Source organism: Delphinus delphis, chromosome 2 (assembly GCF_949987515.2).
Source record: "Delphinus delphis chromosome 2, mDelDel1.2, whole genome shotgun sequence".
In the NCBI taxonomy this organism is placed as follows: Eukaryota; Metazoa; Chordata; class Mammalia; order Artiodactyla; family Delphinidae; genus Delphinus; species Delphinus delphis.
Window position 1 is genome coordinate 145,317,203 of NC_082684.1, and position 24,277 is coordinate 145,341,479.

The window sequence follows — 24,277 nt, forward strand, 5'->3', positions numbered from 1 at the left end:
CATGGCCAAAAATAAAAAAATAAAAATAAACAATAAAAAAAATAAAGTGTACAGCTGGCTTTTTAAAAAAAAGGGAAGTAAACCAATGAGATCATTAAATACAGAACTATCATGGTGCACAGTTTAAACTGATAAAGCATTACCATGGTAATAAAAGGAGTCAAACCTGATCCCCTGGAGCTCCTTATTAAGATCCTGAATTCTGGAAAATGGTTTTACCATGAAAATAGCTGCTAATAAAAATGAGATTTTCATACATGAGAGATGATAAACACTACATTATGAAGGACAGAGCAATACTATCAGATTCATCTATCATAGTAGCTTTTTAGCCAAAGTATGCTGCTAAGCACAAAAGTATTTCCAAATAACCCTAAAAAATTACTGTTCTTGTCTTACAATAAAAATGGAAAGTACTCAAAAGTGCTTTTTTTATCAGTGATTTTATAACTGATAAAATCAGTTGATACACAGTTTACAAAAACTGTTCAATTCTATATTTAATATCTAAATGACAATTTAATTTGCAATTCTTAAATACTCCCACCTATGAATACATAACACTTCATAAAAGCTTTGATATTATGAAATATGTTCTATAAAATGTATTTCATACTTTTCTCTATGTTCATTTTACAGTACAGAATTTAGAAACTTTAATCCTTGCTACAATATGACAACAGACTCTAATCAATCAAAGCTGTTACCATTTTAAAACTAATTTACACTGCACATTATCAATCCAATCTTTTGTTCTATCAAAAACAAAACAAAACAAAAGCACCTAGTATTATTTACATAATAGTGCTCTCCTCTTGTTTGTCTCCTCAAAATTACGGTAACTTTTTTTGTTGCCTAATTCTTTAAATAGCTTTTAAAAAATTTATTTCACCCAACCAATAAATATGGCGTAATCACCAGAGAACGCTCCCAAGTTGAGAAAAGACATGTTTTTTCTAACCTATGTGGCTATTTCTTTGTTTGAAAACCACTGTCTAATTCTATTTTAAAATATTCTTTACAATTCTTTTCAATAGCTAAAAAGGGATGGGGAGAAAGGCTCTTTCAATAAAGATTTACTTTCTCAGAAACACTTTCCCTGACCCTACCAAATTGGGTGAACTCACTCTGAGCTCCCATAGCAGCAGGCATTTCCATCATGTCACTGCTCACACTTACTGAAATTACCTATTTAATTATCCATTTAAATTATACCATAATTATCTATTATAATTGCACAGTACAGTATAGTGGATAAATGTGGAATTTTTGGAGCCAGACTGGCAGGCCTGAACTCCATCTTTGCCACATACTAGCTGTGTGACTTGAAGCAAAGGAACATTTCTTGCCTCAGTTTCCTTATCTGTAAAACAGGGATAATAATAATAATACAATATTTATCTCACAGGTTGTTGTAAGGACTAAATGAGTTATCGTATGTAGTAGCAATTGGAAAAGTACCTGGCAAATAGTAAGCACACAATATATCCTAGCCATTACTATCATCTCAGAGACTGTTATGTCTTACAAATTCTGAAAAGTCAGGCACCATGTCTCTTTTTCTCAAATCCTCAGAACAAATGACAGATGGATGGGAGGTTTCAGCTGCTAAATCCTTAAAATGCTGCAGGGCTTCAGATATAAAGGTTCAATTAATATTTTCATAGAACACCCAATAACTAGCAGAAAGAAAGTTAATAAGGCGCTAGCTTATCTAACGGGACTGAACAAACAACCACAGATTTTTGGTATTCAAAGAGCCACAGATTTCACACCAAATAGTGAAGTCCTATAGCTTCGAAGTGGTCAAAGCTAGTAGAGAGTCAGCCAATAGCCACAAGCTGCCAGAAAGCTCTGAATGAGGCCTAATATAAATGAGTGGTCACACTTAAAAGAGAAGTAAAACGAAAATAAAAATACATAGAAATAACAAATGAAGTTTAAAAGAGAAAAAAAAGTGTCCTTATTGTATTTCTTTATTTACCTATGACAGATTAGCAAAATAAATGTCTAGATAAATAAAGTTATAGCTTTTAAACAAATTCTTTAAAGTGTCTCTTTCAGTTAAATACACCGATGAGGGACTTCCCTGGTGGCGCAGTGGTTAAGTAAGAATCCGCCTGCCAATGCAGGGGACACGGGTTTGATACCTGGTCCGGGGAGATCCCACATGTGGCAGAGCAACTAAGCCCGTGCTCCACAACTACTGAGCCTGCGCTCTAGAGCCCATGAGCCACAACTACTGAGCCCACGTACTACAACTACTGAAGCCTGCGGGCCTAGAGCCTGTGCTCCGCAACAAGAGAAGCCACCACAATGAAAAGTACGTGCACCGCAATGAAGAGGAGCCCCGGCTTGCCGCAACTAGAGAAAGCCTGCACGCAGCAATGAAGACCCAACGCAGCCAAAAATATAAATAAATAAATAAATAAATAAATACACCTATGAAAAAGACAAGTGAGTTGATCTAATCACAATAGTTTGTTACCTGAAAGCAGGGACTGTGTCTATATCACTCATTACTCTTATCACTAGTGACAAGTATGTTAACAAGCACATAGTATGTGACTAGTAAAATCTGTTAATGAATGAATGAAAAATGAACAATGCTCTGCATTAATGAATCAGGTCTACATATGAAAAAGCAACTTAATATTCAATATGTCAAGGTTCTGTTATCCTTAAATAGGTCAGGTGCTAAAACATAATAAATTTTCTTGATAGATCTCGGTTTTGTCATGGAGATCCACAAGGTCCTAAAAGGCAACAATGTTTCATTCCTTTTTATCATTCCAAAAAAGACCAGCACAGAACTCTGTATACACCTAAGAGCTTAAGTTTTTCTTGAGAGGATGAACAACCTCTATAGATAACTTTTTATTTATGAACACTAAGAAGTGGTTTCGCAGAATTACTATAACCCCAGACTGAAGAGCAAGTCTTGAATTACCATGGGTGGGAGGACAGGAAGAATCAAAATCTTTTAGAGGTGGAAGGGATGCTCAGAAAACATGATGGATACATGAAATACTGCTTAGTACAAGTGCATAAAAATACTTTTAAACATGAGATTCCAAAGGATCATCTAAAAAAGTTCACTCACATTCAGTTCTAAGTTGAGCCAACCATATTCACAAATTTATCCAAGTAACTGCTAATGTCATCTGTTAGATGCAATCAGACTTAATTCTGGCAGACATTTTCTATATTATAGGTCTCCATCTTCTAGAGTGTTCAATTCTATATTCTCTTTATGTTTAAATAAAAACTTACAAGAAGAGTATGTCTTTGGAATTCATCTACAATCCTCCTTACAGATTTTCAATGTTAATTTCTCCAGCAATGACCACATCAAAATCATAAATCCATTAACACATGATACATAAAAAGTAAAAACATTCTTCTACTACAAGTACAAAAGGAAGTAAAATAAATTATTTTATTTCAAAATTATTAACCCATTTATACTGTAACTATTTTCTATATAAAATTCAAGGATAAAAATGTAAATCAATAATAATGCTGCAACTTCAGTTTGTAAGGTTATGGATAAGCAGTACCAGAAGGACTGATGTTTGGAAGAACACAGGAAAACAACACTTAATTTAAAAAAATTTTACCCCAAGTATTATCTGGTTCTCCCCAAAATTAGACACTAAATTCAGACAAGAAACATAATATTTTTTGATGGTTTCTAATATAAAGATTTTTGCCTTCTTCCCATTAACTGGCAAAACTTACAGAGGCTAATAAGTTCCTTCCAGTTCAGGAACTGATGATCCATTTAGAACAAGAATTTAAAATAGTGAAAAGTAAACTCAATTAGAAAATTATCTATCTTAAAAAATTATACTATGAAATACAGTGTACTATACAGAAAACTTGGAGGAAACCTTGCTGTGAGTTTAGTTTACTCTTAAACAAACATACTGACTTTACATTTGGCTGCAAAAGCTATATTAAAAGGTCATGTTAATATATAGTTTTTAAAAAAAAAATCCCATGTATTTTCTAAAGGAGAAAAATAAGTCATGAGGCAAAGGATAAAAAAAGTGCGTTTCTCGTGTTACTTTAGAACTGCACATGATTAAAAATCTTCACTAATGCTTTTGTCTTCTAATTAAAATTCGCAGGAGTGTTTACAAAACAATACTGAACATGTTTTAAATCACATAACTTAAAATCACTCACGGATTCTTTAACATGTCCTTCCTTTCTAATAAATTTATGATACTCTCTGTCAGTCCTTCTCAAAGTACAGTTTGTGGACTGATGTTGGACCAAGAATGGTTTGTTATCAAACAACACAAAGGTAAACAAAGAGAACAAGCTTTTGGCAATGGTTTAAGGTAATCTGGCAGACCAATTTTGTTTACTGTATATAATAATAAAAAACTAGAGATTGTATTTTATAACAATTGTATTTTTTAACTACCTTAAAAATTGTACTATAAAATGTAGTGCAGCATATATAAAATGTTGAAGAAAACCTGTTAGTTTAGTTTATTCCTAAACTAACATCCTGACTACACATATAAAAGGTTTATTAAAAGATTACAAAACTAACTCAAAATGGATTAAAGACTTGAACATAAGACCTGAGACTATAAAACTCATAGAAGAAAGCATAGGTGGTAAGCTCCTTGACACTGGTTTTGGTGATAATTTTGGGGGTTTGACACTAAAAGCAAAAATAAACAAGTGGTGAAACTTTATCAAACTAAAAAGCTTCTGCACAAAGCAAAGGAAACCGTCAACAAAATGAAAAGGCAACCTATAAAGTGGGAGCAAATATTGGCACATCATATATCTGATAAGGGGTTAATATCATATAAAGAACTCATACAGCTAAACTGTAAAAAAATAAAAATAAAAATAAACCCCAAACCCACAAGCAATCTATTAAAAAATGGGCAGAGGATGTGAAAGAATACAGATGGCCAACAGGGACATGAAAAAGTGCTCAACATCACTAATTATTGGGGAAATGCAAATCAAACCCACAATGAGGTTATCACCTCACACCTGTTATAATGGTTGAAGACAAGAAATAACAAGTGTTGGCAAGGATGTGGGGAAAAGGGAACCCTTGTGCACTGGTGATGGGATTGTAAACTGGTGCAGCCACTATGGAAAACAGTATGGAGGTTCCTCAAAAAAATTAAAAATAAAACTAACATATGATCCTACAATTCCACTTCTGGGTATTTACCTGAAGGAAATGAAAACACTAACTTGAAAAGATACATGCACCTCCATGTTCACTGCAGCATTATATACAATAGCCAAGACATGGAAGCAACCTAAGTGTCCATGGATGGATGGATGGATGGATGGATGGATGGGATGGATGGATGAAGAAAATGTGGTGTGTATGTATGCATATATATATACAATGGAATACTATTCAGCCATATAAAAGGAAGGGAATTTTGCCATTTTCAACAACATGGATGGTCCTTGAGGGCATTATGCTAAGTGAAGTAAGTCAGAGAAAGACAAATACCTAATGATTTCACTGATACGTGGAATCTTAAAACAAACAACCGGAGCTCACAGATACAGAGAATAGACTGGTGGTTGCTAGAGGCGAGTGGGCAAAATTGGTGAAACCTGTTAGTTTAGCTTACTCCTAAACAAACATACTGACTTTACACTTGTCTGAGTGCGTCCTAGACCTAAAAAATCAGAACACGTATTTTGAGAAGAGCTTTAGGGGGTTCATTCATATTCATATTCTCTAACTAAAGTTGGAGAAGAACTAGCCTATATTATCTTGTAAGTCATGTGGCCTGGTATACAGAAAAATAATATTAGCCGCTATTATTTCTTCTTCTGCACCACAAGTACCTCATTAAGTCTTACAGAGCTCACATTTTTAAACCATAATTCCCCTATCCTGTTCACGCACTATATGCAACCAGGGAAAATTAGATAAAAGAAAGATAAAATGGGTTCTGTTGCAAAAGAACCTTAGATTTTACATATTTTAAACCTTTTATCTTCTACTACTGTACGTCAATAGATTAAGACTGAACATAAAACTGCTCAATAAATATTTAAAAATATTTGCTGATATTCGTGAAATCAATTCAAATAAATCAAACCTAGGAATAACATAAGTTTATTAAAACCCATGCATTAAGAAGCAATAAATAACTGTAAGAAGACATGATACGATACCAGCCACTGAGCAAAGCAATGTTCTTACATTCGGTACAATAGTATATTTTAAAATAATTTCTAAAATACCAGTCCTATATGTTAAGCATTTATTTTATAATATTAGGTGGGAAAAATTAGAACAAAAATTAATTGGTACAGAGTATAATAATATTTAACCTCTATAAAGTTTATAGGAAAAAGACTAGAAAATTGTAACAAGTTTACAATTTTTTATCTTACTTGCCTATTATCTCCTAAAATTTCTATGAAAACCATTTATTGTTTTTCTGAAAAATATAGTTTCTCAGTTTTTTCCTTTAATATGATTGAAATAACATACCCTCATTGTAGAAAATTGGAAATGTAAAGAAACAGCATCAACTATGTAAGAAAAAAAAGACTCCCATTTTACCTCAACTGAAATGCAAACAATACTCTGACACATTTTCTTCCAATTTTTAAATGTTTCTAAAATAGTTCGAACATATAAAAATGTATGTAATAAAAAAATGTATGTAATAAACAGCCATGTATCCACAACTCAAGAAATAAAACATTGCCAGTATAGTTTAAAACCCTATGGAATTCTCCCAAATTCCCCTCAGAAGTAAACACTATCTTAAACTTATTCTTTTAAAAATCATTTTCATGCATTACTTAATACTTTTATTAAATATGCATATTCTCTAACTAAACAAAGCACCACTCTGCATGTTTTAAAATGTTATCTAAATAGTATACTTTTTTCTATACTCACTTAACAGTCAATATGTAAGGCTGATATATGTTGGAAAAGTGTTAACACTGGTATATACATGTCACTACCGTATAATGTTCTATTTATAAAAATACCACAATTTATCTACCCAGCCCCCTTTTGATGACATTCAGCTCTTCCACTATTACAAACAAGGCTGCTATAAACACTTTAGTAATGTGTCTCTCTGTACACATATGAGAAGTTACACGAAACTTTTTAGGGGTTAATACCTAGGAGTAACGTCACCGGCTTACAGAGCATACACAACTTTAAATTTACTAGATATTACTAAACTATTCTCTAGAATAGAAATGTATTATTGTTTAGGGAAAAAAATCTCTTACAGAATCAGAAAGTTCTCCATAGACAACCCCAAACTTCTGAAAGAAAGCTTCCAAAGTCCACTTACAAGCTGTATCTAATTTGTGATGCACTTTCCAGTTGGCAAAAAACAAAGCAATCAGCATTACATTTCCTTATTAGTTCATTAACCCTTATGTAGCTACATTCTTATCTGAAATAGTCTGACCTGGGTGCAAAGGCAATCCTTCACCATAATAAATGTTCAAGACATATTTGTTAAATGAGTTAATCTTCATTAGGCTCCTTAGTTCATCTTAAGGTTCTGTAATTAAAACTGTAGTCATTACACCAGGTGTTGATACAGCAAAATTTGACAGAAGTAAGATATTTTAGTTTGTTGCCAGTATCCTGTCTTAATGCCCAGTGTTGTATAGGCTCTTAGAGCCATGGCAACAGTGTTGGCTGATGCTGGTTTTTAGAATCTGACTCACAGACACAATAATTCATAGTTCATGATTAAAACAACACTGCATATCTTAGGACCATAGGATAGGATACTTAGGACCATACTTTTGGATTCTGTAATGAGCCATGGTGATACGTATCACACGTCACTTACACTACCTCTTCCTGCCCCTATGACTAAAGCCACTCATTTTTAAGAGTAAACCTGAATTAAAAGTATAATAGTGAAACAATGTTCTTTTGCTAACTGGTTCATATGGGTGCTGAACCACTGGCCGAGACTTATTTCCTTAAAGATGAAAACAAATAAGTTGAAGGGTCATAGTTGAAGGGTCAGCGATTCCTTCTAGGAGTAATCCAGTCTTCATTCAATATATCTGATTTAAGGTTTTCTATGCCTGCATTAATAATAGCATCAGCATACATTTAATGGTACTACTTGCCAGAACTTGAGTTAAGGGCTTCACTCGTTATCCTTACAACCCCATGAACTATTATTCCTATGCCATAGATAAGGAAATAGGCACAGAAATTTTACATAATTCACCTGGTATACAACAGTAAGTGGCAGGATGGGAATTTAAACCCAGGCAGTCTGACTCCATCCCATCATGCAATGCTGTCTCTCTAAAAATAACTGTTCCTCCCTGGAATTACTGTGAACTGAATGGCTCAATGATAGGCTGGAGCCACACAAAATGAAGAGTGTATTTATTCAAACATAGGTGATAAAGGAATAGAGCCAGGAAAATAGAAAAACAAAAAAAATTTTAAACCACCTAATTTGGCTAGTGGTGCTCAAAATAATAGGGACAGTCAAAAGAGCTTTTGAGAACTTTTTGAACCCATGGATTGTGATGGAGAAAAAGCAAACAAAATGGGAAATCTCCTTTGGTAAGTAGATATCAAGTACAGGCATTTAATTCCTCCTGAAGAACATTCCCCTTGCCCAAGGTGGTAATAAACTGCAGCAATCTTCGGTGATGTTGACATAATTCCTAAAGAGAATGCAAACAGAGGCTCCAACAAACCTAGAAGCAAATTTCTACCGTTAGGACCAGCAGTTGAGTTCCCTCCTTAAGATGGAGTTTATGATAATAACTTGGCAATTACAGTTAAGAATTATTATTCATTATAACAAAATGGGGAGAAAAATTCTAGAGAAAAACTGTGTAACTCCATTCCAATAAACTAAAGGGGACATCTGAATGACCTAAGTTGTTAGGCAATGAAAATTGCAAATATATATATATATATATATATATATATATATATATATATATATTCCCACAGAGATAAAAATCTTTAGGGTAACAGCCTGAATGAAATCCAACCTCAACCTGAGGCTCAACCAGAGAAAAAGCATCAGATGAGGCATCTAGTCTTCCTTAGGGAATCTGTGATTTGTTCTGCAGCAATGAAGCTATCCAGATATAGCAACTGAATGTACAAGGATTAGTTATACACAAACCCATCGTCCCCTTCTTCAGTTCCTAGATCTTCAAAACCCATGGTGGTTACCTGGCTAGAGGACCACAGGTACCATATGGATATTCCAACAAAGAAAGGGCAAAAAAGAAATTTTTATTTCTACGTAATACCAAAGGATGGTAGTGCCCCTATTTTCTGATCTATACAGTTTTTCTTGCAGTGTTCGTAGCAGCTGAAATGTCAGGACTTCCTTTGAAAAGCAGAAAGGCATCACCATCAGATATGAGAGGCAGGTGTAACTACTCTGAAAATATCTGATAAACAAAACCTAACTTTTAGAGATGACTTTTTAATGACAAATGGGCTTCTGAAAACTAAGCCTGGTCCTCTTAGCAGAGACTTCAATACTAAATGAGTAGCTTAGAGAAAGAACTCAGCAAGTTTTTCTTGGATTTTGAACAATCCCTCATTTTTAACTTTAGAATTTTTTTGTTTGACAAAGCATTTAAAATATTTCTGACAAAGCTTCTCTTTCTTAATTTAAGAAAGCATTTTAAAAATTGTATTTGTCTATTAGGGAGGGTGGGAGGGAGGGAGACGCAAGAGGGAAGAGATATGGGAACATATGTATATGTATAAATGATTCACTTTGTTATAAAGCAGAAACTAACACACCATTGTAAAGCAATTATACTCCAATAAAGATAAAAAAAATTATATTTGTCTATAAATATCCTACAACTGCAGTTTTAGAATCACTGTATTTCCCATCCATATGTTAACACTTCAAAGCTGTATGTAAAGAAACTTTTCTAGATTAGGCTTTACTGCTATGGAGATCAAAGGAATTAAATTCTAAATACATTACCCTCCCTTTTCACGGCACTTTAATAAAGACCCATTACTCACTTTTGCATGTTGTCAACCTCCTTGCTTTTAAGAATCAGCACGTGAAGTATCTCCTTTTCCATCAGTTGCCTAACCAGCAAGGCCTCTCTCTGAGTAACTCCATCATACTGCTGAGTAGTGACCCCTTCGGGGAGCCCTCATTCACCAATGTGAAAAACATATACTAGATTTGAATATGAGCAAACCAACTTTTTTTAATCACTAAAAGCAGGACTTTTGTGGCTACTCAAATGTCTAGATATCATAATTTACTCATATCATACATATATTTATCTAACCAAATTATGTGAATTCATTAAAAAGGAAGCAGAAAAGAAATTAATGTACTAAAAACAGTTCCACCCCTCTTTCATTCTACTAAGAAAAGCATGCACCCTAGAGTGAGTATGAGAAGCAGAGGTGAATCTATTGTCCCCTCAGTTAGTATGAGTTTTGAATGCTTCTCAGTGGAAACATCTCACTCCATGACCATGATTCTACTGCCTAAGGACAGTATTCTTCATGTAACATGGTAATAAAACACAAACCAGCAACTTCATCAAGTTGCAATCAAACAAATAGCTATCTATTATTAGAGAAAAACTTGGCTCTGATGTGTGTATGTGTATTCTACATATCCAGGTAAATGAAATTGACAAGGAAATTTAAGTGGCATTAATTTCTTAGAATACTTCTAGCTAATACACATAATTAAAAGTAAAAAGAACATAGTTATTTCCTTAAAGGTAAAATTATACAGTAATTTAGACATTTAGCCTAAATTGATACTGTTTTACTATATTTGCACCCAGTACAAACTTTTCTGATACTTACAAAAATATAAGATTAGATAAGTACATTTGCACATCATATAAAATTTTCAGATACTGAGAAAAATAGGAGACCAGCATTTCTTTGATAATCAGTACTAGTTCACAGTACTACCAGTCTTCTTTTATATACCTCCTAAGAGACATCGGGAGATGTGCTGCTTAGATATCATGGCTAATAGTGGCAGAAACTGAATTATCATCTACTTAATCCAATGTGACAATTTCATTCATAGCAGTAACTTAAATTGATTTTTCTCTTTTTTCTGCCTGTCTGCTTTGAGTTCTTATGTTTTCAGTGCGTACTATTAAATTCTATTGTAGATGCCAACAGGTGTGTTTATCAACACTTCTGAGAGGGGATCTTCTTGTCTGTACTCCTCTTAACTTTCTTCTTGTTTTCCTCTTCCCTATAACTACCTCTTTTTTCTTTTACCTGTCTTTTCATATCATTTTAATCTAGTTACTTATGAAATTAAAGAGGTCAAAATGTGCATATGGAAGTGTGACAATGCATAGGTATATGTAAGTACTACTGCCAGTAATGTATCAGGCACCGTGCTAAGTGCCAGAATACAAGGATGAATAAAACAGTCTTTGCCTTCAAGGAGCTCACAGTTTGGAAGAAGAAAGAGACAATATCTGAAAATGTTTTAATAAACTGAGTAATTTTTGTATGAAGTCTGAGCCTCATATGTTTCACATTATAGCTTCCAAAGGCTTAATTACTAATATTAGATTCCCTATTAGTTTAAGGGACAAGTTGTCACGACCCGTGATATTTTAAAAGAAGCCCAAGCCAGTCTGCCAACTTCCAAGTTAAACTTCCTGGGTTGGGTGTAGTTTAGAATATGGTAACATGCCAGCTCAGCTTCAAAGCAGAATAAGCAGTGCCATTAAGGCAGAAGAAATACTGCATTAAGAGCTGCTAAGAATGCCCTAAGGCAAAATGAAACGCTGATACCCAGAAAACAAAAATGTCAATAAGCACACCTCTGGTGGCATCATAAGCATCACAGCTAACTTTTACTGAATGACTACCATATGCTAGCACTGTGTCAAGGGCTGTCAGGTATTATATCAGTTAATTTAAACTATATATTGATACCATATTTTCTCCATCTCATAGATGAGGAAATTTTATCCTAGAGAATTTAAATAACTTTCCCAGGGTCAGAGAGTGGTAGAGAACTGATTTAAACTTGGGAACTATGACAGCAGATGACTTAATGTTAGCCACTAATTTTTTTTTTTTTAAATCTCCAGCACCAAGAAATCTGGCAGTAGAATATGTACTTAAATAGAGAATAATTTCTATTGGGCCAGCCATTTTCAAGGTCTCAGAATCCCTTGGTTTCAGGACCTCTTGAATAAAAAATATTTTCTCTTAAAAAATAGAGAACACCAAAAAGCTTTTCTTTATGTGGGACATATCCACTGATATTTACCATATGAGAAATTAGACCTGAGAAATTTTAAAAACACAAGAACTGTCAGGGCATACATCATCATATATCATGTAGCATTTAGAAATTCCATATTACATTCAGGAAAATAATACTTAAATGGCAAATAAAGTTTTAGTAGTATCAAGAAAATAGTTTTAACCTGAAAGCACTTTAAAAGGGTCTCAGGGACACCGAGAGGTCCCTGGAACACACTAGGTAAACTACTGGATTAGACTATTTACTATATTTTAAAATAAATCATGAACCCCTCATTACCACTACCTTTTCAGAATCTGGAAACCCTGATTGAAAATGATTTATTTATGACAGAGGACTTATTTCAGAGACAAAGAAAAAAGATTCAGGGAAGTCAAGGGGCAGACCTAAGATCACACAGCTAGTCAGTGGCAGATATCTAATATTACTATATTAAAGAACATATTTTTGGTTTCTGATTACAAAGTATCAGTAGACAAATATTTGGGGACAGTTGGTAATAAGGAAAGCAATTACACAATAGTGAAACAGGGTATCAAAATTCCAAAGATCTCTTGAATAAGCCAGTACTTTCAGTGTTGTGCAGGAAAAGCTAATAGTGCTGGCTTCACTTCTCCATTCATTTATAACATGCTACTCATAGGGCTCCTACTGATGAAGCAAATCCATGGTCCCTGTCAGACTAGCTTAACTAAAAACTACATTTCCACTTCCACTTCCAGACAAGATGGAGTAACAGACCAGATTAACCCTCACACTTGAAACAATAAAAAAATAAACAAAATACATTAAGCAGGAGTTTTGAGACACTGGACATGGTCAGTGCAGGACAGTGATCCCTGAGAGAGGGGAAACAAAGTGAATCCTATGATTGCTGGGGGGAAGGGGAGAGGCAGGAGACAGGGAGAAGAGGAGGAAAAGGAAGAAGGAGAAGAAGGAAAGAGATGGCAACTTAGAACTCTATACCTTGTACAAAAAATTAAGAATATTTCAGACACATGGAACATGAAAAACTTATCAGTACCAGACCTACACAATGAGGAATGTTAAAGGAAGTTCTTCAGTCAAAAGGAAAATAACACCAGACAGAAATACAGATTTACACAAAGAACTAAAGCATGTACTCTGGCTACAATGGAATAAATTAAATATCAATAATAAAAACATATCTACAGAATCTCCAAATATTTCAAAATTAAACAATATAACTGTAAATAACCCAAGGGTCAAGGAAGAAAGCAATAGGAAAATTGGAACAGAGCAGGACCCCCCCACCCCCACCCCAGCCCCAAGTACAAAACTGAGCAGTTAATGATTATGACAACAGAGTCACAGACTCAGTGTCTGATGCACACTCCTGAATTGTTTTACAGATACTATAACTGCTACCACAGGAAAAAAGCTAACTGCATGATGACCAGACTGTAGCCATGACATAAGCTGCTCCAGCTTGAGCAATATTGAATCTATGGCTAGCACAATTCCAAGAACTGGCCTCAAGAGAATGGGATTAACATTATTGCTCATAATAATCTATTTCTTTGTGGGCATCAAAGTAATTGTAGCTTTCTTCACCTGTATATATAAGCAGACAACTAAAATCATCAGCAGAGATGCTACAGACCCATGCTGACACCCTCCACTCTGAGAATATAGCACTCTATGTCAGCATGAAGAAGTTACAAGACAGACCTTCACCCCTAACCCCACAGAAATGAAATGATGTTCTGACAAGTGGGGATTTGTAAGCAGCTCTTTGCAGGAAACCACCCTCAGCAGGAAGCCCCTTTTCTTGTCACTTTAGCAAAGCTATATTGTAACTAACTTTTAAACCAGGTGCCACACCATGCTCTACTCATTTCTGGCCCAAGCACACCTTTCAAATCTTTTAACACACAATACCTTGTCTAACTTGTCAGTTCTTTCCATAGATCAAAGAAAAAGAAATGAAGAATAAGCAATGAAATGTAGAAATGAAGATGACCAGATCTCTCCCTTAGCTTCCCCTTCAGTCATCTCCTGAACAAACTGTGTGAACAAGATAATATCTAGAGGAAGATCACAAGAAGTCAATGAGCCTGCAAGCAGTGGGGGGATGATGATGACTCTGACCCCCTATCTCAACGATTAACTGAGATTACTTCCCTCCTTCTCTTTAAAAGTTTCATGGCTGAGCAGAATCTTCGGAGGTGGTTTGTGGGGGATGCTGAGTCCACCATCTGCCCAGATTGCTGGCATTCTGATTAAGAGCACCTTTCTTTTCTACTGTTTTTAAGTTTGTAACTGATTTTGTAAACGGGAAGTGGTGGGATCTGATTCATTCAGTAATAAAATTATAAAGTATTTTGAACTGAATGAAATGAAAACAGAAAATAGGAACAATTGTGGGATGCAGGTAACACCATGGTCAGAGGAAAATTTATAGTACTAAATGCCTGTTAGAAAAGATGAAAGATCTCAAATCAATGACCACGACTTCCACCTTAAGAAACTAAAAAACAAAGAGCAAACTAAACTCAAAGTAAAGGTAAGAGTAGAAGTCAAACATACTGAAAGCAGAAAAACAATTGAGAAAACCAAAGAAACAAAAACTAGTTCTTCGAGAATGTCAGTAAAAGAGATAAGCCTCTAGCCATACTGATCAGGAGGAAAAGAAACAATTCACCAATATCAGGAATGAGGTAGGGATTTTAACTACAGATCCTACAAATGCTGTGCCAGGTAGACTCTAAGATGGCCCTCAATGATCTATGTCTTCTGGTATTCATACCCCTATATAAGCCATTCCTCTTCAGTGTGACCTGGCCTAAGCGACTTGCTTCCAATCAAAAGAATATTGCAAAAGTGATGGGATGCCATTTCCATAATTAGGCTTCATAATACTGTGCCTTCTATCTTCCTAGCAGACCCCTCTTCCCTTGATGGCTATGATGAAGTAAGCTGCCATGACAGAAAGGCCCAACTGGCAAGATACTGAGGGCAGCTTCCAGCCAACAGGGGACTTTGATCCTTAGTTCAACAAACCAAAAGGAACTGAATCCTGCCAAAAAACACATGATCTTGGAAGCAGATCCTTCCCCAATCAGTCTTTCAGTTCTGGCAAGTACTTTGCTTACAGTCTTATAAAAGACCCTGAAACAAAGGACCAAGCTAAGCTATACCTAATTCCTCACCCACAGAAACTGTGAGTCCATAATGTGTACTATTTTAAGCCACTAAAATTGCAGTAATTTGTTATTATAGCAAGAGATAACTAATATAAATATTTAAAAGGTAATAGAGAATTATTATGAACAACTTTATGCCAATAAATTCAACTTAGATGAAATGGACAAATGGATATATTTCTTAAAATACGCAAACTAACAAAGCTCACTCAAGAAAAAAATTGAATAGTTCTTATCTACTAATAAAGTTAAAATTAAAAGCCATCTCTCAAAGAAAACTCTAGGCCCACATATCTTCACTGGTAAATTCTACCAAATATTTAAAGAGGAAATAATACCAACATTACATAAATTCTGTCAAAAAATTAAAATGGAAGTAATAATTCTCAACTCATTCTTTGAGGCCACTATTATCATGACATCAAATTCTGACTGACAGTACAAGGAAAAAAAAAATCATACAGATCAGTATTACTCAAATATAAAAATTCTTAACAACATTTTAGCAAACTGAATTCAACAATATATAAAAGAACAACACATAGTAATCCAGTGCTATTTATCTCAGGGATGCAAGGTTGGTTTAAAATTAAAAATAGTAATCAATATAATCCCACAGTAACACACTACAAAAGAAAATCCATATGACCACCTCAATGGATGCAAAAAAATTATTTTAATAAAATCCAACACCCATTTTTGATAAATACTCTCAACAAATTAGGAATAAAAGGAAATTTCCTCAATCTAATAAATCACATGAATGAAACGTATAACTAATGTCATGCTTAACGGCCAAAGACTGGTTGTTTTTCCAACATCAAGAACAGGGCAAAGCTATCCGCACTTATCACTTCTATTCAACACTGTACAAGAAATCATAACCAATTCAATAAAGGGGAAAAATCCAGATTGGAAAAGAAAAAGTTAAATTCTCATTATCCAAACAGAAAATCCTCCAGCATGTACAAAAAAACTACTACAGCTAGTGAGTTTAGCAAGGTGCAGGATATAAGGTCAATATACCAAAACTTATTATAGTTTTTATATAAGGCATGAACAACCAGAAATTTACATTTATAACAGCATCAAAAATTATTTCGTGATAAACTAAAGATGTGTAATATGTGTTCACTGAAAACTATAAAACATTACTAACAGGAATTAAAGAAGACTTAAGAGAAAGTTATACCATAGTCACTGATCAGAAGATTCCACATTGCTAAAATATCAATTCCCCTTAAACTGATGAGATTCTATGCAACTAAAACCCCAGAAGATTTTCTAGAAACAGATATGCTGGTTGAAAATGTTTCAGTGTATATGTAATGTACCTAGAATAGGAAAAACAATTTTGAAACAGAATAATTAAGGTTGGATGACTTACACTACTTGATATCAAGATGTATTTTAAGGTACAGTGATCAAGATAATATGGTATCGATGTAAAGGTTTAAAAATAATCAATGGAACAGAACAGAGAGTTCAGAAATTGATCCTCACATACACAGTTAATTGATTTTCAACAGAGATAACAGGGGAATTCAGTGGGGAAAAGGACAATCTTTTCAACAAACAGTGCCAACAAAACTGGATACTCTTATGCCAAAAAAAAAAAAATCAATTTTGACCCTGACTTTATACTTAACCAAAACTGAACGTGCAATGGATCACGGATCTAAATTAATAGTTAAGTATATAAACTGTCTAATTTACTATTTCTTGAGACTGTTACTATCAGTCAAACAATTCATATGTAACACAGAAGGATTCCACGGTAGGAAAAAAAAATGTGAGAAGAAGTATATTCTATTCCTTTCTTAAAGATTTATAATTTACAATAATATTAAAAACTGAGACACCTAATACCAACAAGGAAATCTAATTTTCTTTAACTCAATAATACATAAATATATTGGACCACAGAGCTCTGTATTTATATATTGTTTATTAATAACCTATTGAGCCCAGTTCTAGAAACTCTGATAGTGTTCAAAAATTTTTGTTTTACATGTTAGGAATTAAGTCCAGAATAAGTAACTCATCAGTCCTCTGTTCTTTGTATTACAAAACATCATTTTCACTTGATATGCCCTGGAGGTTTTATAACCAAGTATTGCTTATATTTTTGTGCTTCTACTCTCCCTGGGCCTTCATTACTACAACTTTTATCATTCTGTGGTATAACCATCTGTTTTTCTCATGAGAAGGAACACTCCTTTTGCCCAGGAAATGTGGACTGCTCATTTTCATTCTGACCAACTAATGCCAGTGACTAGAAAATAGTGAAATCTCAATAAGTGATTCATAAGTAAAAAAAAGTGGGAGAAAAAAGGATTTTCATGTGAACAGCGCACAAACTAAAATATGGACACCCAAGAGACGACTGTAAAATTCTAAACTGGGAAGGAAGATACTGAGGAAAAGTGATCTAAGAGAGCAAGGTAGGGTTACTAGAAAATGAAGAAAATATTTACAGAGCAAGAACTCAGAAAAGTCTAAACTTAATAAGATTTCATGGTATCACCAATGCAGAGAAGACATTTGGTTCAGTACAGGTGATATTTCACTGCTCAATTACTAAATAATTTCCTATACTATACACCAGGAACATGATTGCTCCATGCAAAAAGCAGCAGATTGATAATGATATAAAACCACATGAAAATAATTACTTCATTTGACAGCACAAAGGATTAAGTATCTGTTCAATATGTTGAAGGAAAACAGTCCAAGCTTCTTATTCTCAGAATAAAAATGTTAGAATATATAACAAAAGTACATCACAAAAGGAACTGACATTAGTTGATCATGCTAAGCCTTTGACATACATAAGCTCATTGAGGATCACTACCTTGTGAGGTAGATATCTTTCAAACAGATTTGAGGAATTAACTGAAGCCTCCTCTTTTAAAATCTACATTCTGTCATAAGAATGTAGATTAATAAGAATCTACGTTCATAAGAACCTGAATTGGCCAATTTTATTTTTCCCAATAATCTCCAAATCCCAAGATCTGTTCATCTGTAATGAACTTTTCCAATAATTGCAATTTTATAAACATAATTAACTTTTCCTGACTTATAGGACCTCTTGGTGGGCATTTAAAAACTGCAACAGGTCCCCCATCTTGTTCAGGACATACTCCAGGAATTCAAAACAGCTCTCTTTCTAAGGAGCATCCAAGACTTGTAAAATTCTTAACATGGTTTTATATCAAAATGGAGTAACTTTTCATGAGACTGACTGTAAAAAGAGGAACACTTATAGACTTCTTAATAAATTACACATATGTGCTAAATACTTTATGCCTCTACTTAATTCTTACACACTTCTTATGAGATAAATCTCTTTGCAGATGAGAAATCTGAGGCTCAGAGATTAAGTTATTTTATCCTTTCCAAGGTCAAATACGGTGGTGATACCAGGAACCAAATTTATCTGATTCATTCCATGGCTTATATTTTTAATGTATAAAATGTGAATAATATTTTTATAATAAATAATGATAGTGACATCATCTTACAACTTCTAGAGTATGTGTCAAAGTCCTGGACAAGTAGTGATAACAACTATTTTGGGGTCTCTCTTAAACTTCAGCAAGTGTGATATGGTCCAAAGGGACAGTAATTTAAAATCATACTGCCTGGTTACTACTCTTGTGTGCTTAATATCTGGTAAGTTATCTACCTTCTCTGAGCCTCAATTTCTTCACCTCTAAAATGGATGGGATTTTTTAAATGGCTTCTTGATGAGCTGGTATGAAGCTTAAAAAAGGTAACGTGTGAAAGGTTTTAAACTATATTGTGACAAATGGTAGTTGTAAATATTGTTACTAATTAAAACAGGCTAAGCAGGCCTAAAAATGTATTCTGCCAGAATCTACCCTCCATTATTTTCTCATGAATAAGAAACATTTAAATTTATAGAAAATAACTTTTTTAAAAAGCTGTCAGAAAATAAATCCTCAACAATTACAAAAAAGGATGTAAGAGAGGTTCAAAGATTATTATGTTTTGACTTCCACTTGTTAACTTTAAAGACCCAACACTGAGAAGATTAAAAAAAAAGAGAATTGTAAAGATCAATCCTGATAAAGATGCCATTTCACAGGCATACAAAGTTAAATGAAACTCACAATGAGGTGAGAAACTGACATACAGGCTCTTTCCAAAAGATCTTATGTTAGAGCATCTCAACAGGCATTGTCCCTGTTGAATGGCTAAACTGAAAAAATAGGTTTGACTGGCTTAAAAATGGGAAAGTGGACAATCTGATAGCTATGTGATTTCTTTCATTTTAAATATCTGCTAGCAAGAGATTTAAAGGAGCTTACATCATCTTAACCCAATTTCTCCTTATCCAAAAACATTACGATTACAATTCATAGGCAGGTGCTGTTTGAATACGACCAAGAGTAACAAACAACATTTTCTCTCATGGGTTTATTTGAACCTAACTTTAAAATACACCCTTTTCTTACCCATAGTTTTCTTCACATTCAGAACATTCAGAAGGAGCAGTTACATAACAAAACAGAGATTAATGGGAACATAGATGCAATATATAGAAAACACTTACTTTAATTCTCTGTCCCTCCTGTCTTGCTTTGCTATTTAACTGCTTCATCTCGTGTTTTGTACCTGAGATCAAGAGGCATAAAATACTATTTCAAAATTTGTGTGTCCTTTCTAATTATTGCATTTGATCCCCTAGTAGCTATAAAACCTATACCATTATCCCCCTCAAAAATAAAAACAATGCAAACAGTAAACAATCTAGAGAAAATATGTGCTCTAAGGGAGTGAACTTTATGACCCATCAATGCTGACAAATGCGGGACAATGAGTAAAAACTATTTTATTTACTTTTTATTCACACAACTAGATTTTCCCATTTGTAAGGGAAGCTATTTATCAAAATCAAACAATCTGGTAGTTGTATAACACAACCACAAGTAACTTGTCAAAGGCTAAACAAAACACATGGAGTTTAATTCAGGAGTCATCATTCTCTGGGGGTAGTGAGTCTACATGATTTCATATTTTCTTCATTCACCAAGTGTGCCAGTTTCTTTTTCCTTTGTGACATCTCTCCTCTCTCCAATATTTTGTGATCTTGATCCTATCATCCCAATCTAAGTCTTATTTCATCCCAATCTAAGTCTTATTTCATCCCAAGTGGGCCTGTGTAGTAACATCATATCAGATTATCCAATTTCTTGTGTTTGGATCCATCCTTCATACCATAGTATATTGATATTTATAAAACCCTTTGTGCCATTCCCTGTGTCAAAGTTTATTTTTAATTGGTTCTCTATTTCTCAAAGGATAGACTTTATTTCTTCTACAGAAAGGTTATCTGCCTTATCACACTATTCACCTACAAAGCAAGGTGATTTACTATTTTCTAAAGTTTGTGATTTTGGTGCCTCTGTAACTTGTGGTCCCATCATTCTACATTTCCAGAAAGAGCTGTCTTCCTTTCAACCTTATTCACACAAATATTGTTTGTCCTACAATATTCTACTCAAACTCTTCCTATTCTACTAAGTCTTTCCTGACCACTCAAAGGAATTTCTCCCTCACCTGTAATCTCATGGTAATCAGTGAAATTACTTTGGTAATTAATTATTTGTTGCCTAATTAGAGCTTCTCACTGCTGCCTTAAAAGAGTTAAAGTTTTACAGTTTATTTAAAATAAAGATGACTTGGTAAGTATGACTTGTATTTCCAACCATATTTTCTGAACTCTAAGATACACATTTATTCACTTTTGACATTTCAGAAACTGAGTGCATCTACAAATCTCAGCAGGGTAAAACTGGGGAACCACAGAAAGAGCAAGTTCCTTAAAAGCAGGCAGACAACACTGTCATCCTTATTTACAAGGGTAGCTCTCATGCCACTGTGCTCTGCTGGGAGAAGAAAACAACATGTTCTCTCTGCTCCTAGGTACTCCCAAGGCCCCTACTGTCAAATGTAAATGAACTACACACCAGGTTCTCTCAAAACTCCACCCAGTATAACCCTTTCTGGAGTCAGAATGACCTCTGTTTGTTTTGCATAGATAACATGTGAAGGGAATTAAGCCCCTATTATGCCATCTCCAACTTGCTAGCCATCAAACTTCAAAGTGGTTATTAGCCAAACTCTTCCATATATATGAAGGAACAGATATTGAATACTTGCTAAGAATGGAGAGAGCACTAAGCAAAATTAAAGATCCCTTTAGCCACATCTGACAGAAATAGTCCAGAGTTGTTAGAGAAGTAACATTAAATGGATACAGATAACCTTTCGGACTCATTTTAGTGTCCATAGAATCTGAAAGCTCTATGTTTACTCTAGTTGAATTTTTATTTATTTTTGTTTCCTTTAACCCAAGTACCTAATCTATGGCTTTATGTATGACTCTCAGAAATCTAGAACAAATTCTGAATCCTTGTACCCTAATATTTTCATTTTTCTACCTGATCTGGTCTTTCAGGCTGCCATCCACATGTATTCCTGACAGCTGATCTGAGAAATGACCACTGCTGGTGCTTTTTAAATAAACTGTACCCTCATATCCCTTCACTGCAACAGGTAGCACAAGTCACACAGTATGTTTACAATGAAAGAACTCAAAACATATCAACTATTTATCCCTTAACAGAAAGTCCCTGAGATTATTTTGTGCTGAGTCATACACAGCAGCTAAGCTAAGTATTTTAAAGCCAACTCATCACCACATAACTGGTTTTCCCCTTCTCCACTAATAGGCCTAAGTCCGGAACTTCAGTAAGGTAGTTATTATTAGTATCCACCACCTCCGGCCCCCACAACCAGTGCAAAAGGGAAAAGCAAAAAAATGTTTGAGGCAAAGAGAAGCAACGTGCCTAGAGTCATACAGCTAAGAAATAGGAGTGCCAGAAACAGCACAGGCATCTTGATTTCAACATTCAAGCTCTTAAATTGTACACTATTCTGCCTCATGAAACACTATACCTGCCCGGCAAATTTTTAAAAAAATCAAATAATGTCCAATGCCCTCTTTATCAATTGCAGATCCTCTTCTTTTTTCACCTTTGTCCTCTCTCTCCTCCCATTCCTTCAGTATATGGCAGAAAATTTAAGACAATTCTTTGAGTTGGGAAATTCTAAGGTAAGGGGGTTAAAAATACTAGCACAGAATTCAGAATATGTGAGTTCTAGGCCAGAGTCTGTCATTAACTAGGCAAACTTTCTGACCAAATCTCATGTGTATTTTGTATCAACAGCACACATCTCAACCTAGCCAAATCTCATACTCTCTTAAGTTTCCTCCTCTACGAACTAAAAGGACTGGATATAAATAAAACACCTTCTAGTTTTGAAAATTCTTCTAGCTTTCAAAATTTGAATATTGCAAAATGGGGAGGGAAGGAAGAACAACACGAGCAAGATTGTTTCATTCTGCAAACCGTATTATAAAGAGAAGGGGGGGAGCTTCCCTGGTGGTGCAGTGGTTGAGAGTCTGCCTGCCGATGCAGGGGACACGGGTTCGAGCCCCTGTCCGGGAAGATCCCACATGCCGCGAAGCGGCTGGGCCCGTGAGCCATGGCCGCTGAGCCTGCGCGTCCGGAGCCTGTGCTCCGCAATGGGAGAGGCCACAACAGTTAGAGGACCGCGTACCGCAAAACAAAAACAAAAACAAAAACAAGAGAAGGGGAGGGCTTCCCTGGTGGCGCAGTGGTTGAGAGTCCGCCTGCCGATGCAGGGAACACGGGTTCGTGCCCCGGTCCGGGAAGATCCCACAAGCCGCGGAGCGGCTGGGCCCGTGAGCCATGGCTGCTGAGCCTGCGCGTCCGGAACCTGTGCTCTGCAACGGGAGGGACCACAACAGTGAGGGGCCCGCGTATCGCAAAAAAAATAAATAAATAAAATAAAGAGAAGGGAAAACCATGGTAGAAATTTAGCAATTAGAAAAAATAAGCACTCAAACTCTACTCAATTGAATGTTGTTCCTTTTCCAAAAATAACTACCACAATGGGTTATATGTAATCTGAAAATACTTATGATTAAACTGCCAACTCCTGGGCATTGATGGTACCTATAAATATAATTTCTATTAGTGGTTACCTACCAGTGAACTCATACCTTTTAAATTAAGGAATGCAAAACTCTGTATTGTAGGAAAGAGTATCAACAGAAAGACTTCTCTTTCCTATGAGCCCTCTCATAACCCCTTGCCCAGGGTATAAACTGCAACGGTACTTCGGCACTGTGAGCTTGGCCTAGGTTGGGTAGCAGAGCTTAAAAGGGCAGGAAAACCAAGATGACATGGCCCCTTGGAATTTCCGTAAACTAAAATGATCAGACAATATTTTTGAAACAGAATTTGTACATGAGGAAATATAAGCATGAAAATACATAATAAAATATTAGATATTTGGAGAAAATAGTAATGGTGGTAATAATAGTAACAGCAGCTTTCATTTATTGTATCAATAAATGAAATACTTCATAGCTATTATTATACTCCATCTTTACCAAAATCCTACAAAGTATCTGTAAGATTATCATAATTATAGAGATTAGAAACCTGAGGCACAAAGAGGTTATGTAATTTGTCCAAGGTCACAGAGCACAACTCTTCAGAGGCTGTGATCTTAAATAAAATGCTTCACTAAGCAGTGTCATCAATCAGGGCAATAATTTGTAAGCACAGAAGAAAGCCCTATAACCATTAATTAATACCACCACCACCTACTTCAAGCTTCACCAGCTTGTATCAATTTCGGTTCTTTCCCCTCCTGGAACTCCGCGCAATTAATCTAGTATATCTAATGATTCTTCCT

The 24,277-nt window shown here is 34.9% G+C and overlaps 1 protein-coding gene across 4 annotated transcripts in view; it reads right to left on the minus strand.

Annotated features, from left to right (window-relative positions):
* Window positions 1–24,277, minus strand: part of TCF12 (transcription factor 12) — a 380,372-nt gene that overhangs the window by 201,718 nt on the left and 154,377 nt on the right. Inside the window, exon 3 of one of the 4 annotated variants that reach the window (XM_060005913.1) lies at window positions 20,037–20,098. The exons of the other annotated variants lie outside the window; for them this stretch is intronic. Within the exon in view, the coding sequence (XP_059861896.1) occupies window positions 20,037–20,084 (48 nt within the window). The 5' untranslated portion in view covers window positions 20,085–20,098. The remainder of the gene's footprint in view (window positions 1–20,036; window positions 20,099–24,277) is intronic. 4 annotated transcript variants of the gene reach the window in all.